At 38.1% G+C, this 14,751-nt stretch overlaps 1 protein-coding gene across 2 annotated transcripts; it reads right to left on the bottom strand.

Moving 5' to 3' along the window:
• Positions 1-3,891: 3,891 nt before the first annotated feature.
• On the bottom strand, positions 3,892-14,128 carry kcnk5a (potassium channel, subfamily K, member 5a). Of its 2 annotated transcripts, XM_044141917.1 has the most exons (6): positions 13,902-14,128; positions 13,606-13,795; positions 8,423-8,534; positions 7,201-7,367; positions 6,951-7,119; positions 3,892-6,629 (listed from the first exon to the last, which is right to left on the bottom strand). In XM_044141917.1, the coding sequence occupies exons 2-6, from the start codon at positions 13,789-13,791 to the stop codon at positions 5,686-5,688; spliced, it is 1,578 nt and encodes a 525-aa protein (XP_043997852.1). In that variant the 5' UTR covers positions 13,792-13,795; positions 13,902-14,128; the 3' UTR covers positions 3,892-5,685. The 2 variants fall into 2 exon arrangements, with proteins under 2 accessions (XP_043997852.1, XP_043997851.1); XM_044141916.1 differs by having other exon boundaries at positions 13,606-14,127.
• Positions 14,129-14,751: the final 623 nt, after the last annotated feature.

Here is a 14,751-nt window from a genome sequence, read left to right as displayed (position 1 = left end):
TCTGCGCCAATATTTTCTTGAGAATCCGCAGCAAGATCTAAAAATTGATTTTCACTGATGGCTATTCTTGCATCTTTTATGAGTACTTCACAATTATACACAACTTTGTATTGGCTTTTTCCTAGTTAAATCCTAATGAAATAGACTTATGGTGATGAGTGTTCCATAAAAAAATGTACCATTCAAAAGATGCAAACACTTTTGCCTGATAAGTCTAGTCTAAGGCACACCATTGAAATCTTGTCTTCCTACAGTCTTACAGAAATTTTAACGGAAGGGGTAGAAAGAGGTTGGTTTTCTTTTTAGGTAACAGCTTACATAATCAGTCCCTGTCAAGAGAACAGTGCAGACACTCCCCATAGAAAACACATTTGGAGTAAAGCTTTGATGCATCGACAATCAAAAGTAGGAATTTAAAATAAAACCGTCAGGAAGTTTGTTTTTTTGGACTATTGTCACATGTGGTTGTGAGATGATGTTCTCCCTTTGGTTCATGATTACTGGCTGTACTTTCCCGCTCGGCATGTGCGTGCAATATTTCAGTAGCTCATCACACATTGGCTCAATTTTTCATGTTGCCTCTACGTTGCTGCATTTTCTGCTTTCAAGTTTGATCTATAATTTATTAGCACCTGTAATTTAAGTTTGGTTTCCCTGTTATCCATTCAGTATCTGTGGGGTTTTTTTCCAATATGAAACCTTATAATCAGTGTTGTGCTTGGGGTAACATTGGATCCAAAGTTCACATGTAAATATTTTATGACAAATAAAATCTGACCTCTGATCTTGAAGTAACTGCCAGGTCATGTGTGCATGTTAAGGAACTGAACAATTTTTACATGATATTGTAAAGTTAGCAAATTTTATTGGAGTTTTAGTGATAGACGAGATGCTATCACAAAAAAGAGGAGGAACAGTATCTCTAAATCTTTGACCCTGATGTAAATCCTGCAACCAAACAAAATAATCACTGCTGACATGTTAAATTTGTTGGACATGGCGTGAAGCTATAGAAACAAGATTCTTTGTTCCTGCTACATCTGTGGCCATTGCAGAATAATATGAGGCCTTTAAAAACCAGAAAAACAAACGTGTGGTGTTCCCTCTACGAGCTTATTATGTAAAAGAAATATTTCAATCGTCTCTTCGAGTCTGATCACAGAAACTCTCTGAGATTATTTTAAGGTGAAACTAGAGTTGTTCTGAAACTTTCAGTCATTACGGGTCTCATTACAAATTTCCATTTAAAGTATTCCTTACCGATCAAGGCTCTGGGATTGTTTTACGGGAAGATTTCTAATATTTTGAATGTCTCTTTTAATCTTTCTTTAATCAGGCTTACACAGAACCGGTCAAGGAGTACACAGCAAATGTCAAAAAAGGTGAAATGACCTGGTCCCACATCCGTAGTAATTCTCTGAATTACCTTCTGACTAATTTTCAGCATTCAATCTTCTTAGGAGACAGATAATCTGTCTGCCTCCCACATCTTAACCTGACAATATTTTCTCATTCTGCCTTAGAAAGGTTCTCCAATTCTTTCATTGTGAGAACATCTCTTATCTCTTTAAATAACTCAACAGATCTTCTGCCAAAATCGGCTGTGGACTCTGGCAAGGCAATTTCTAACCTTTTCATTTACTGTCAGTCTTTAAATTAGATGATGGTGAATCAGATTCACTAAAATGCCAATGTCAATTGATAATTCTTGTTGGAAATTCCTGAAAACTCCTATCTAATGTATTTTCAGAGAAAATCATCTAAAAATACAACTTCTTTACTGCCAAATTCTTATAAACTCAGGATTCAAAATTTCAAAGACATTTGACAATCCCTTGTCTGCCCATAATGGGTCATGCTGCAGAGTGAGGAGAATGAAGACGTCACAGATTGCAGATAAATGTTGTGCCTGGAATCCCACAGTAATAGGAGACATTCTGGTTTCCACCACATTCAGCACATTTTCAGACTGGGTCTGTCTTTAGCTTGGCTCAGCAGCCATCAAAATCATCATGAGTTCAAATTATTACTTGGAACAAAAGGATCTAATGTATGCAGGTAATATGGCATGCACATTCCAGATCATAATGACCTTTGTTTTCTCTCTTGATTGGATGATGAACAAAAATAATTCCCTTTAGCAGAGTTCATTTATGGTACTCTTTCATTTCAGGATGCCACTGTAGCAAATACATCTGCATTAAAAAAAAAGAAAAAAAACAAAAACAAAAAAAAACTGGGGCAGAAGGAGAACCTTTAACATTGGACTTAGATGTGTCTTCAAGAATGACTTGCAATATCCATAAAGGCAGACAACAATAACTGTCAGTATGACAAGACAGATCAGATGCATTCCAATGATAATAATATGGACATAAATTTACAAGGACATATAACAGGATTCAAAAAATGCAATCATTAACGGTGGATGAACTCATGTTTGAACTGTTAGGTGTTATGTAACTCTGACAGGCCCTCACTTGCAAAATCTTTACAGTTTGGCCTGTGATTATGTACCTTTCTGATCAATATTCTAATTCTCCAGATTTTAAAATGCATTTTAATTCATTCAAATGCTAATAGTGGATTGATACAGTGCCATGCAAAAGTTTGCAGACAGTGCAGTCATGTGACACAAATCTTTGTATTTTATAGAGAGTTTGTAATATAGACAACGAGTTGTAACACCAAGTTGTCCATAATAACGAAGTAGAAATAACATTTTGGTGGCTGCATTATGCTGTGTGGATGCATTTTTTTTTTAGCAGGAAAAGCTAAGCTGTACCCATGCTATAACTGGAACAACTGCCATACAATACAAAAGTTTGCCACACTTTTCAGATATTAGAAGTCATATGCTCATTAACTTATTTTATTATTATTGCAAGATTTACTTTCTTTTAATTTTAAAAACAAAAGGCTATCCTGTTCTGGTTCTAAAAATGAAATGTGGCGTGCCAACATGAAGACATGACATCCTGATCACTCCACTGACTTTGTTTAGATGACAATAGTTGCCAAACACAGGCTGTCTGATGTTTTTAGCAGTTACAGCAAATGCTGCCAGAATCAGCGGAAATTAAGTTATTAAGCACGTTGTCTGAAACTGTTAACAGGTTTTATATAGTTTAGAGAATTCAACCACCTTTTAGCAAATCTTAATTTTCAAAGCAAAATGGTTGCATAGAAAGGATCATGTGATATTCCCAGAAGTCATATGGATCCTTTGATTTAGTAATTTTTCAGCTTTCAACCTCCACCACAACTCATGAAGGAAGGAGTGCTAATCATGGTTTCATTTTGTTTTGCTGCAGGCATTTTTATTTGTAATTAGTTTCACTTGATCTTTTATAGTGTCTCGACATTCAAACATCTCACTAGTACATATCTGATAGGCTGCAGTTACAAATGGGCCCTTCAGGTGGAGGCAGTTCTAGCCTGTTTAGGGAACACTGCAAGTTCCCTAAAATTATGGGGAACTCACTTCCCTAAAATAGAGTCCTATCTTATTGCATTCCCAAGAGAAAGGCATTTACTTTTTAATTAAATAAATGTTCCAGCATGTTTACCAGTTAATTTTTGCATTTTCAAGAACTCTGAGAAAGGCATGTAAACTTTCAGTGCCATTTCAGCATCATAAAGGAATCTTATTTTCCACTGGTTTACATTTCCAGATTTGTGTCCTACTGTGACTAAAATATTTCAAATATTAACTCAGGATGGGCAATAAACAGATTTTAAGATGTGTGCAGAGATTGTTTTTATTATGCAATATTTTACAGATGGACGAATTTCTACATGTAAACTTAAGTAAAACTTGGGGTATATTAAGCTGCTGTGACAATGTGCACAAACACCGATTATTGAAACACTGCAAGTGGGAAACAAAAATATTTGATGCAAGTTTATTTTACAAGAAATATACAGTTTTCATGAAAATTATGTACAAACTTACAAATAATTTAACCATAAAAAATACACATAACTACACAGACAATTATACTGGAGTTTAACACAATGGAGAGAAAAATATCTAATCTTAGATATATTTTTTGCAATTCAGTCCAAAGCAGTACCTTGCTGCCTAGACAACCAGTGAAAAAAGATTGTTCACATAAGGGAAACAAAAAATGGTGGAACTGTGGTGAAATCTACCAGAGAAGGAAAAACAAATGCCACCATGTGTGAAAAAGAACTGTTCAGTGAGTTCCTCAGAATACATTCAAAAGATGTTCCGTTTTGTGCATCCTCTGCTTTGCAGTGGATTTAAGGCTATTCACAAAATGAGGCTGTAATATTAGTCAGAACGTGCATTTGATGTGTTCGCATGGAAAATAAAATCAACCCTGAAATATTATTACAAGCATCTTGTTCAATGAATTTGGCTTGAATTCGAAAGAAAAAAGAAAAAGAAGACTCCTAAAGAAACCCTCATGAGATTGCTGCTTTTTAACCATTCCAACTAACACCATTTTTAATCTTTGTGCAAGACATTGTGTGCAAAAGGCCTGCAAGACTGGAGATGTTTGAGATCTCGGTTTTGTGCTCAAATGACACTTATGGGGAGCACCGACATGAAGGACATACGTCAAGAGTTTATTGATTTGCCACGAGTTAACCTTAGCTGCCCGTCAAGAGCAGCACTTCATTTGTCCGCGTTGGTGCAAGCCCCCCAAAGGCAAACACAAGCAGCAAGGCCACGTCCCAAGCGGGTCTGGTTTTGTGGCTACTGGCGGGCTCTTGGCCAATATTTACATGGCAAACACAATCAATTCAAAGATTGCTACCGAGACAGCACATAAGAATGTTGATGCTGCGAAAGCTTTATCCCCTGGTAAGCACAAAAAATTACAAGTGCTGAAGTTGCAAAGCTGTCATCTGGGATGCAGACGGCAGCAGAGCAGAAACGGCTAAAAAAAAAAAAAAAAAAAAAAAAAAAAAAAAGTGTTCAAGAGGCTCAACTTGGCTTGCATTTTATTACGGTTTATAATAATTTTCTCTTGGTTGGTGTAAGGGCTCAGATGGAAGACATCACAGTTGGGTTGCTCATAATATAAACATCAATTTCTAACAAGATCATGAGCTTATGTTAATATATGAAATACAAAAAAAAAAAAAAAAAAGACAGTAAAATTTTTCCTTCACCCCTTAATTTTAAGACAAAAGTTTGGCTCAGGTTGTAAAAGCAAGTCTGCCCTGGAATGGACTTTCATACACCCTGATATGACTGAAATTGTGCAACAGCAGATTCATAAACCCACACGGCAACTCAATGGCTACACTGTCCTTCATGTTAATAAATATCTTTAAAAGCACCAATATGGTGAAGAGAAATAGTCAAAACTATGGGAAATCAAACCAATTTCCACATATAACTTCAGGCTATGAGCAGGAATAAAAATCACTCACAAACCACTGCTGCTGGTTTGAATACATCAAAATAACATGTGATTTTTCTTCAAACCGACTGAAAAAAAAGTCATTAATTGAGCAGATGTTGACTCCTCATGAGGTTACAACTCATGCGCTATTGTTCATTATTAGTGTGGAGTTTGATCGTCCATTTCAAAGTTGATCTCAGATGTTTGATATGCACTTGGATGCTTCACATTGGACTACAAATACTTTCAGCCAACACTAGAGGACCAAAGAGATTTCTCGACCAAGTTGGTCAGCTTTCACAGCTCAAGATTCTGTGTTGTCTTCCTTCGCGTATTCCTCCACGAGCTTCTCATAGGAGTGGCCGTGTTCCGAACCGTCACTTGTAAAAACGGACCCGTCGCATTCTGAACTCTGATCCTCCCTGGAGTTTGTTTCGATGTTTTCATCACATGTTGTGATGGAGATTTTTGCCTTGGAGTCATCATCTGCGTTCTCGTCATCCAGCTCCTCCAAGTTACTGCTCAATAAGTTTTCTTCATCTATGAAAGTTATGTTTGCATTCTGAATGGTTAGAGGATGGTACTCTTTAGTGTCCCACGTCCTCCGACCTCCTGCCCCACAGTCTCCAGCGGCCTTGCTTTCTACATCAATGTCTTTGTCAAGTTGGTTCTCGTACATTTGGTTTTGGTCTCGTGCTGGGTCACCCTCCCCCTGATCTTCTGTTAGCAATAAACCATTATCTGAGCCCAGCAGGTAGTTTTTGGACTTTGAAAAGACGACAGTAACACGGTCGCTGAAACTGTAGCGTCTCTTTTGGCGTGGTGAACGGTCCAGGCTGAGAATGGTGTGACCATTGAATTCCGGAGCATCATTGCAACTCTTGGAGCGACCTATTTCTTTGGCTTTCTTGCTGGAGTCACCGGTCCTGTGATTACCTTCATTTTTACTGCCAATCTGCTTTATTAAGTCGTTGTACCCCTCCTTCTTTTTGGACAAGAAGCTGAAAATGTTCACATCGTTGGGAGTGGGTGACAAACGAAGAGAAGCTTTGTGAGATTCTTTGTAATGGCGCATCTCTTCAAGAGATAGCTTGCGCAGCTTGCGACGTTTCTTCAAAGCCTTGTGGGCTTCAATCACCATCCGCACTTTCCAGTTGAAGAACAAGGACAGCCAGGCCAGGCCCAGATAAATCCAGACCTCCACAAAGTAACGGTAGAGAGTTGGATACTCTTTATTTGGCTCCACACCTACAGAAAGAGGAAATATTAATATTTCTGTAACAAGTGAAAAATAACAAAGTTAATTTAAAACTATAAGATCTTTTTATCTTAGGTATGACACAGATTAGCTTTTTCACAGCCATTACTGAACACTTCCAGTACAGCTCTTAACTTAAGAAAGAGCAATTGATCAAAGAAGCCATGAACGATCAAACCTTACTGAATGTCATTTACAGCCTACACTTTTAAGGTCTAAAATTAGGGTTATTGTGGTTAGGACATTTTATAGACGCTTTTAAGAAAAATAAACTCTCAATCTATTTTTCATTGTTTCAGTTATCTGCTCACCTGCAACCAAGTCCCCAAAACCAATTGTGGTCAAGGTGACGAAAGAGAAGTACAACCCTTCGATGTACGTCCAGCCCTCCTGGGACATGAACACAAAAGGCGGAAGGACTAAATGGACCAGCACACCCCAGAGAAGGAAAATGGCTGTACAGGTAAACTGGGCTTTTCTCTGGAAAAATAAAACAAATATTTAAATAGGGGAAAAACCAGATGCTTCTAAAATCACATACTAAAAGCAAAAACAACTTACCAATGAAAACCCCTTTTTGGTTAGAAACTGTCCCAGGTGCTTTGCTCTGCCACCAAAAAACTTGCCCAGCTCACTGATCCAGGTAAGACAAAGGGGGACCCCAAAAAGCCCATAGAAGATGCAAAATACCCGGCCTTCTGAAGTTTTAGGGGCGATGTTTCCATATCCTTTAAAGATTGAAATAAAAAAATAAAATGAGCTTAAAACAGGAAATTAGACAGACATGTCGAACAGTAAATTAGATTTTATCATAAAAAAAGAGACAAAAACAAAGAATGAATTACATTTATCAGGTGGTAAAATTGCCATGAATCAATAAATAAATCTAATACATCCATTCTAGAGAATTTATCTGTAATAATTTAATGAGCCAATTTCTGAAATAAAACATACATAAAAATTTTAATTCAACAGTCCAACATCTGCGATGGACTGGCGACCTGTCCAGGGTGTACCCCGCCTCTCGTCTGAAATGTTCGTTGGAGATGGGCACCAGCACCCCTCCTAAACCCACTAGGGACAAAGGTGTACAGAAGATGGATGGCTGGGTGGATGGATAGTCTTGCATTTAATTTGGTTAACCCGGAGAGCAGGTCTATAATATACCCATCAGCCCAACCTGTTGATTTTGATGAGAAACACTATAAATCCAAAGTATGCTGTTGAGTGAAACCACAAAGCAATATTAAGATATCAGGAGAAAATGAGCAGGTGTTACATCTTTAAAAACATGATAAAAACTTTAAAGATATTTATAGGATAAAAAAAAAAAATCTAGTCATTTTTTTCTACTTCCCAGTTTATGATTTGTAGGACAAACAAGAGAAAAGTGGTTATGCAAAATTTGTGGCTTTTTTGACCTTCATTCCTCCTACTGTTTTTTTTTAGCATTATGTGCAAATTAGCTATATTTATCAAATGTTAGTGATTAAATACCTCTCAAGACGGGAAAGCTGCCTCGATTTTTCTTGTAATACACCCATTCTACCATTCTTTAATATCTCATTGTCCAGTGCAAGCTTGATTTCTCTGTTGCACCCCCTTGTGAATTTCTGTCTGAAGCTATAATTGTAAACTACAAGAGACCCAGGTGCCAATTCAAAATTATGTAAATAACGACAGACAGCATCGGCCGTTGGTGCAAAAAATTTCCTAAAATTGAACTGTCATTTATTCTCCTTCTTAAAAAAACTTATTGAATTTTATGATAAATCACACGTACCAATGGTGGTGATGACTGTAGCAGCAAAGATGACAGCATTTGGCCAGTTCCAGTTGTTAAACGTCTTACTGCCAGTTATGGTGACCCCTTGGCCTGCAGCATCAGACACTACCTGAAGACAAAAGAAAACAACATTGTTAAGAAACTGCGTGTAATAGAACCTTACAGAATTAGATTGAATTACACTGAATGAGGGTTGGTTTGTAAACATACATTATCAACCTCGGCCTTGTAAATAAACATTGGTGAATTTAAAAATTTGAATTCAGCTAAGATTAAAGGAGTTTGATAAATCTGATAAGTGACGATGTAATTTGTTTTATCATATCCTTCCTGGCTGATTGCATCTCCAGGGAATTAACCAACAGAACCAAGGGATGCTGCTTATTCCATCATTAAGAAACAGGAAAGCAAGTGCCACATCCTCTAAACTTCAGTTGCACAATGACGAATGCCAAGAAAGAAATCTCAAGAAAGTTGTCTTCAAAACACCCCATGCATGTCATACTTCCATAACCACAGCTTGAGGCGAACAGCTCCTAATCAATCATTCTTGACCATACACGTCCCTGAGCTGCCAAAACAAAAACTGGACTTTCCCCCTCTTGGGAATAAGCAAACACCGGACCATGTGTGTTGGGACAATGCATTGCCCCGAGGTGTCCCTCTCCTGGTGTACTGGTAGCTGAGGAAATGTGCACACATTAGCAAAATTCACATATGCTCCAACATGCTAGAAGAAGCTTGGTTGTTTAATAATAACAGGTCTGTGACATCTCTGCCCTGTAATTACCAGACAAAGGGGAGCAATTCTTTGGCATGGAAAAACAAAGCTTCTATGTTGGACTGTTGAGGCTTTGTGTTGATCACGTTTATGTCGAGACAGACTTTAAATTAATAAGAATTTGATATATTTGCATGTCACAACAGTGTTTGCTTTAAAAATATTCACAGGATAAAATAAATTTTGGCACCAGTTAAATGACGCGATCAGACATAACTTGAAAGAAAATCAGGGAGTCCATTCAGCACTGTGGAGCAGGTTACATTATATAAACAAGGAGCTAAAGTAAACAGTGATCTGTGTAATGTCATTTGACCTTAAAGTGTTCCAGTTTTAGTATAAATAGTGAAAGAATCTCACTGGATCCGAGGCTAACACAGCTGTGGAGCTTAAAACAACTCAAAATACTGTACAGTAATGATCCAGCACAGACCGCATTTTGTGTGGTCATGATTAAAATGCTTTTTAGGCACTTTTTGTAGGTCTTAGACACCATTTCTTAGGACAATGACTTTTTAACTATTATCTGTGGTACCTATGAAATTTTATAAAATAATTTGGAACCAGTTGAGCGCCTGTGAAGTTGACCTTCCAGCTTTATCAGCCACAACATGTGACAACACACACAACCAGTGACTCTCCCATATCAAGGTACCATCAGTAGATAACAGAAAGTTGCTTTTGCTTTCTGTACATGTTGGCATATTACTACTGGGAACTATTTGGGAATGTCAAACTTAAGTGAAGGATCTACATTTCCTATAGCATGCGGTTTAGGTAACGCTAGCTGTGTATCACGTCTGTGGTCTTTCTGTGCTAGTGTGTTTTTAGCTACACACCTAATTTTAACCTAATAAGGGAAAGTCAAACACGGTGACACTTTTCTTGCCAGATAAGGAAGTGATGATTGTTGACTTCCTGAGAAAAACTGCTGAATTTATAAAACACAGTGGGGGCTTATGCTGGTAGTCAGTCTGCAGCACTTTAAAAGGAGCTTGTGAGCTGACAGGACAAATAGCAACAAGAGGTGCTTCTCTTCATTACAGAGTACACAAGGGTTAAAATGACCACAAAAAGGTCAGATCATTTCTCAGAAGAGAAGATTCACACACCTTTATAGTCCATTTGTGTTGCTCAGGAGGACATCTGTATATGGACAAATAAGCAAAAAAAAAGGAAGAAAACACTGATGCAATTTTTACAATTATGAGAATCGCCTACCGACCTTACTGTAAGTTAACTATATGACTGATTTCCAGCGTATTCAAAGAAAGTTTCAAACCAAAATTGTAAAGTAGGATTCTCCTATTTATTCTGCAGATTGGTTTTCTGTCACCCTGACTGACTAATCATCCACTGTCACTCTATGACACCCTAACACACAGTTGGGGGAGATAAAAATGAAACAAAATATAAAAAATGGTTACCAAGACAGCTGGTTGCAGAGCAAGTTGCTCCAGTTGCTCTGTACTTTTCCACTTCCAACTGCAACACAGCAGCAGCTGCTTGTAAGATTTACAGTTATAAACAAAAGAGTCACTTAAGCTCCTCCATGTCAATATGAATTAATTCCCATAATTAGGTTATAAACAGCATCTGAGTGTACACACCACTCGGTGCGCCAACACTAACAATAATCAGGACTATGGCTTCATTGATTAAGAAAGAAAAAGCCTTCAGATCTTTTTATTTGATATAATAAAATAAGAAAGCTGTCAGTGAAAGGACTTCTTAAAACTGAACATCTGTAGTTGCTTTAAATCATGGTACTGGTTTAAATTCTTAATTTTTTTTTTTTTAAGACAATCAATACTGTAGTTAAACTAATTAAACTTTAATTACTGCCCAATCTTTCCAGAGGTTTAAAGGAGGAATTGAGAACCTGATTGAATAGATTAAATGAACATATCCCTTTGGGAGAGCTCTAACAAATACATTTCTTAAGGGTGGCATCTACATTCCTTCTACTTTCAAAATGAGGAAGGATGCATTTTCCTGTTAGAAAACAGCAAGTCAAGATCCAGGTCACAAGACTAAAAGCTCTTCCTGAAAACACTGCACCACTTCTTTCCTGTCTGATCATTCCCCCCGTATTTCAGCAAAAGGATGTTTTGCCACAAACATGTGATTGTTGGGTGTTGAAATCCTGCTTGACTCTTACTTTTGCAGCAAAATGGTTAAACTGAATTATCTGCCTCATCTCGTGTTTAAAATTAGGGAGGTTAATGAGTTGAAACACAAGCTGAGGTGAAGGGAAAAAAAAGTTTAAGGTTGGTATTAGAGAAAGTACTTGCTGCCACATGCTAAATTTCTTTCACTCCCAGGACTGTTTGACAGTCACTTGAGATATACCAAGAAATCATCTTTGATCTAAGAAGAGTTTTTAAAAACACACACTGTTTTTGTGGTTCATTAAAAATGTGTGTGTGAGAGAGAGCAAGAACTTCAGGAGATAGCAGGAAGATTGAACAAAGAATAGCTAACCAGTTATCCTTTGGAGCTTTTTTATCCTTTGGATGCGTGATAACTAGATTCAGAAATGTTAGCTAGCTTCTGAAAATTTCAAAGTTAAACATCTACATCCAGGCAGAGGTGTCAAACTCCAATTCTCTAGAGTGAATGTTCTCTAGCTTTTAGATGTTTCTGTACTTAAGTTCACCAAAGCTTATCAGTTGCAGGACAGTGGTCCTTCAGGACTGACGATTAACTCTCCCCCACAAGAAAATGCAAATGGAGACTATTCTTGGGTTGCTGATCACAATTGCAAAAATATTAAAGGCTGCTTGAGATATCAGTTTCAAGTAATTTAATCAGTTATCTGTTAAATACTTTGAATACAATTTTGTTCTTAAAGAAAAATTATACTCTGCTAAAATTGGTATCAACAGGTCAAAGAGAGATGGAGACCACAGATTGGAAGTGGGTCACGAAGTTTTGTGTGCATGTTTATAATTCACAACAATATCAGGGAAAAAGGATTCTAGTGTACAATACTGAAGAGGGCTTAATGCTTTACTTGTAGTAGAGATAACGCCTCTGCCCGGCAGAACCCTCATCGTACTTCATAAGCGCCTCTCAAGCACCAACGCTGATAGGCTATAAAACCCAATCTGTGAACTGTGCCCACTGCAAGGATGCCTGTGGTTAATAGTAAACTTCTTGTTAATAAAACAGAGAGGACTGACTTTTACGAGTGTCGCCTTCCTTGTTGAGCTGCTTTATAAGTTTTAACTGCCTACAAAGTTTCCATCATGGAAATGTAACAACCTCTGCCAAATTACAACAATCTTTAGGGAAACCTAAACCAGCACATTTGCAGCAGGTGTTTTGTCAAACGGCAGCCGCTATCTTCACGGCTGTGAAAAAAACAAACCAAAAAAAGAAAAAAGACTGAGTGAAATGCCTAACGAGTAACATGATACAATCTTTTCAATGTGCCATGACTTTAGTCCTTTTTGCTGTGCATGAGAACTTAGTGTTTTAGTTTCCTCCTTCTTTTGGGTTGAGTTTCATAATCAATTGCCAAAATGAGAAATTTCCAAAATCATCCGACCATCTTACTCCGCTGATTTCATTCACAAGCAGATTTGTTATGAATAGAAAGGGGGGTGAGGGGGGTTCATGGGCATATCCCTTTTCAGTCCCCCCACCAGCACACAAAGAGGAGAGACAGAAGGGGGGATGGGGAGGATAATAAATCCCCCTGACACTGGACCCAAAAAAGGGCACACAGGTTCAGACATGTCTCTGGGATTGGAAAATGAGAGGAAAAGGCAGCACTTTCCCCAAATAAATTAGTTAAGCTGCAGAAGTTGATAAAGAAAAAGAGAAATTATTGCCATGTTCGAACATCTCAAATAAATGTAAAGTTTTGGAATTTCATAAAATAAATGAATTATGTCAACCAAAAATCATTAAATTTATTTATTTATTTTTTTAAATCCCTCATAAATTTAGTCCCTGCTGGCTGAAAGACTCCAGCACAGGGTGCACACAAACCAGAACGAAAACTGTGAGAAGTGTAAACTCCATTGGGTGCTGCAACCTTTTGAACAATGACTCCTCCAGACAAAAGAGAGAACATTTGCATCAGTCAGCTGAGAGCTGCATGTCATAAATGACTTATCATTCAGCCACAGGGAGATTAGGCAACGTCGAAAAGTTTTAGTGCTGAGAGAATTCAGGCCTTGAGGCGCCTCTTTGGAGAGTGTGTTGACCCTCAGTTTCGCACCAGCTCATTCCTCAGGAGCTCTGTTAGTTTTCAATGAAAGCTTTACAAACCAGCTGAGACTCATCCTGTGTCACCCCTCTATGAGAGCATGCCCATTCATTTTGTTGCAACCAAATAGAGATAAATTATAAACAGCTACTTCTCTGATAACCAATATAAATAACATACCTCTAATATTTTGTCCAGGTCATCTTTGGACAGGCAAGGGTAGTCCTCAAGGATTTTCTCCTTCTGCTTCCTGTACTGCTTCACAGCCTCCTTCCAGTTGGGCTCCTCCAGGACCTGGAATATCGCTGCCCCAATGGAGAGGTAGAAGATGATGGCAGAAGTCAGCAAGGGGCCTTTATCTACCATACTTCTATGAAGTAGAGCGGGGCAAACACAAGAGGAGGGGGTAGATAACAAAGAAAATGTCGCCGTTATGCGAAGCTCATTCTCAGAAACTCTAAAAAGTTGAAGCTCACGAGAGTTTCTCCTTCGTTGCGACAGAGCTGGGAACAGATAGAGGAGCGCGCGGCAGCTGACAGCATCGGTCTCGAGACAGACAAATAGCGGGGCAAAAAAAAGTTTAAAAGCTGGACCGAACGCGCGTGCCAACTCATTCACTTGTTGAATATGCTCCCACGTGCGCGTCCGGCGGCCAACTGCAACCTAAAAGTACAGAGCAGCGGAGGGTGGAGTGGCGGAGACCCGCCCCAAGCCGAGGGAGGGCAAACACTGCTGGTGCTGCGACTGCTGTGAAATTGGTGCACAGGTGCACAGCTCGCAGAGACAACAAAAACACACTTAGGTATGTGACACTGCTCTAAGCTGCATCACATTCAAATGAAATAAATTTAGTATCACGAATTTAGATTTAAAAACGACTATCTGAACGTTTTTCTGTCTAAATAAAATATTCATGTACGGTATATTTATTGTAAAATGTAATAGTGTCTCTTAATGCCCTAATAATACAATGCACTTACATAAAGTATCTAGCTATATTAATTATCAGGACTAATAAAACAATAATTGCACCATTAGAAATGATTTAATATCGTGGTAGATCCAATGGGAGGGGCTGAATAAGCACTGCCCCAGCCTTAAAAACAATTGGCTCCTAAGGTTTTGCTGTTTAGTCAGTCTGGTCAAACTTTTAAAAAGGTAAACATTTCTGCTATTGACGATGCATTTATTTCTTCAAGTAAATAAGACAAAAGATAACCCAACTTGAATAATAAAACAATGTTTATTTAATGGAGAGAAAATCTGACAGGCAGCAGAAATCCAAGAAGCTCAACACGAAGTTTCATGGTAAAGTTAAAAGAATGA

The sequence above is a fragment of the Gambusia affinis genome, linkage group LG16 (assembly GCF_019740435.1).
Source record: "Gambusia affinis linkage group LG16, SWU_Gaff_1.0, whole genome shotgun sequence".
NCBI classification, from domain to species: Eukaryota; Metazoa; Chordata; class Actinopteri; order Cyprinodontiformes; family Poeciliidae; genus Gambusia; species Gambusia affinis.
The sequence above is the reverse complement of the archived record's forward strand: the minus strand, read 5'-3'. Positions and strand labels throughout refer to the sequence as shown.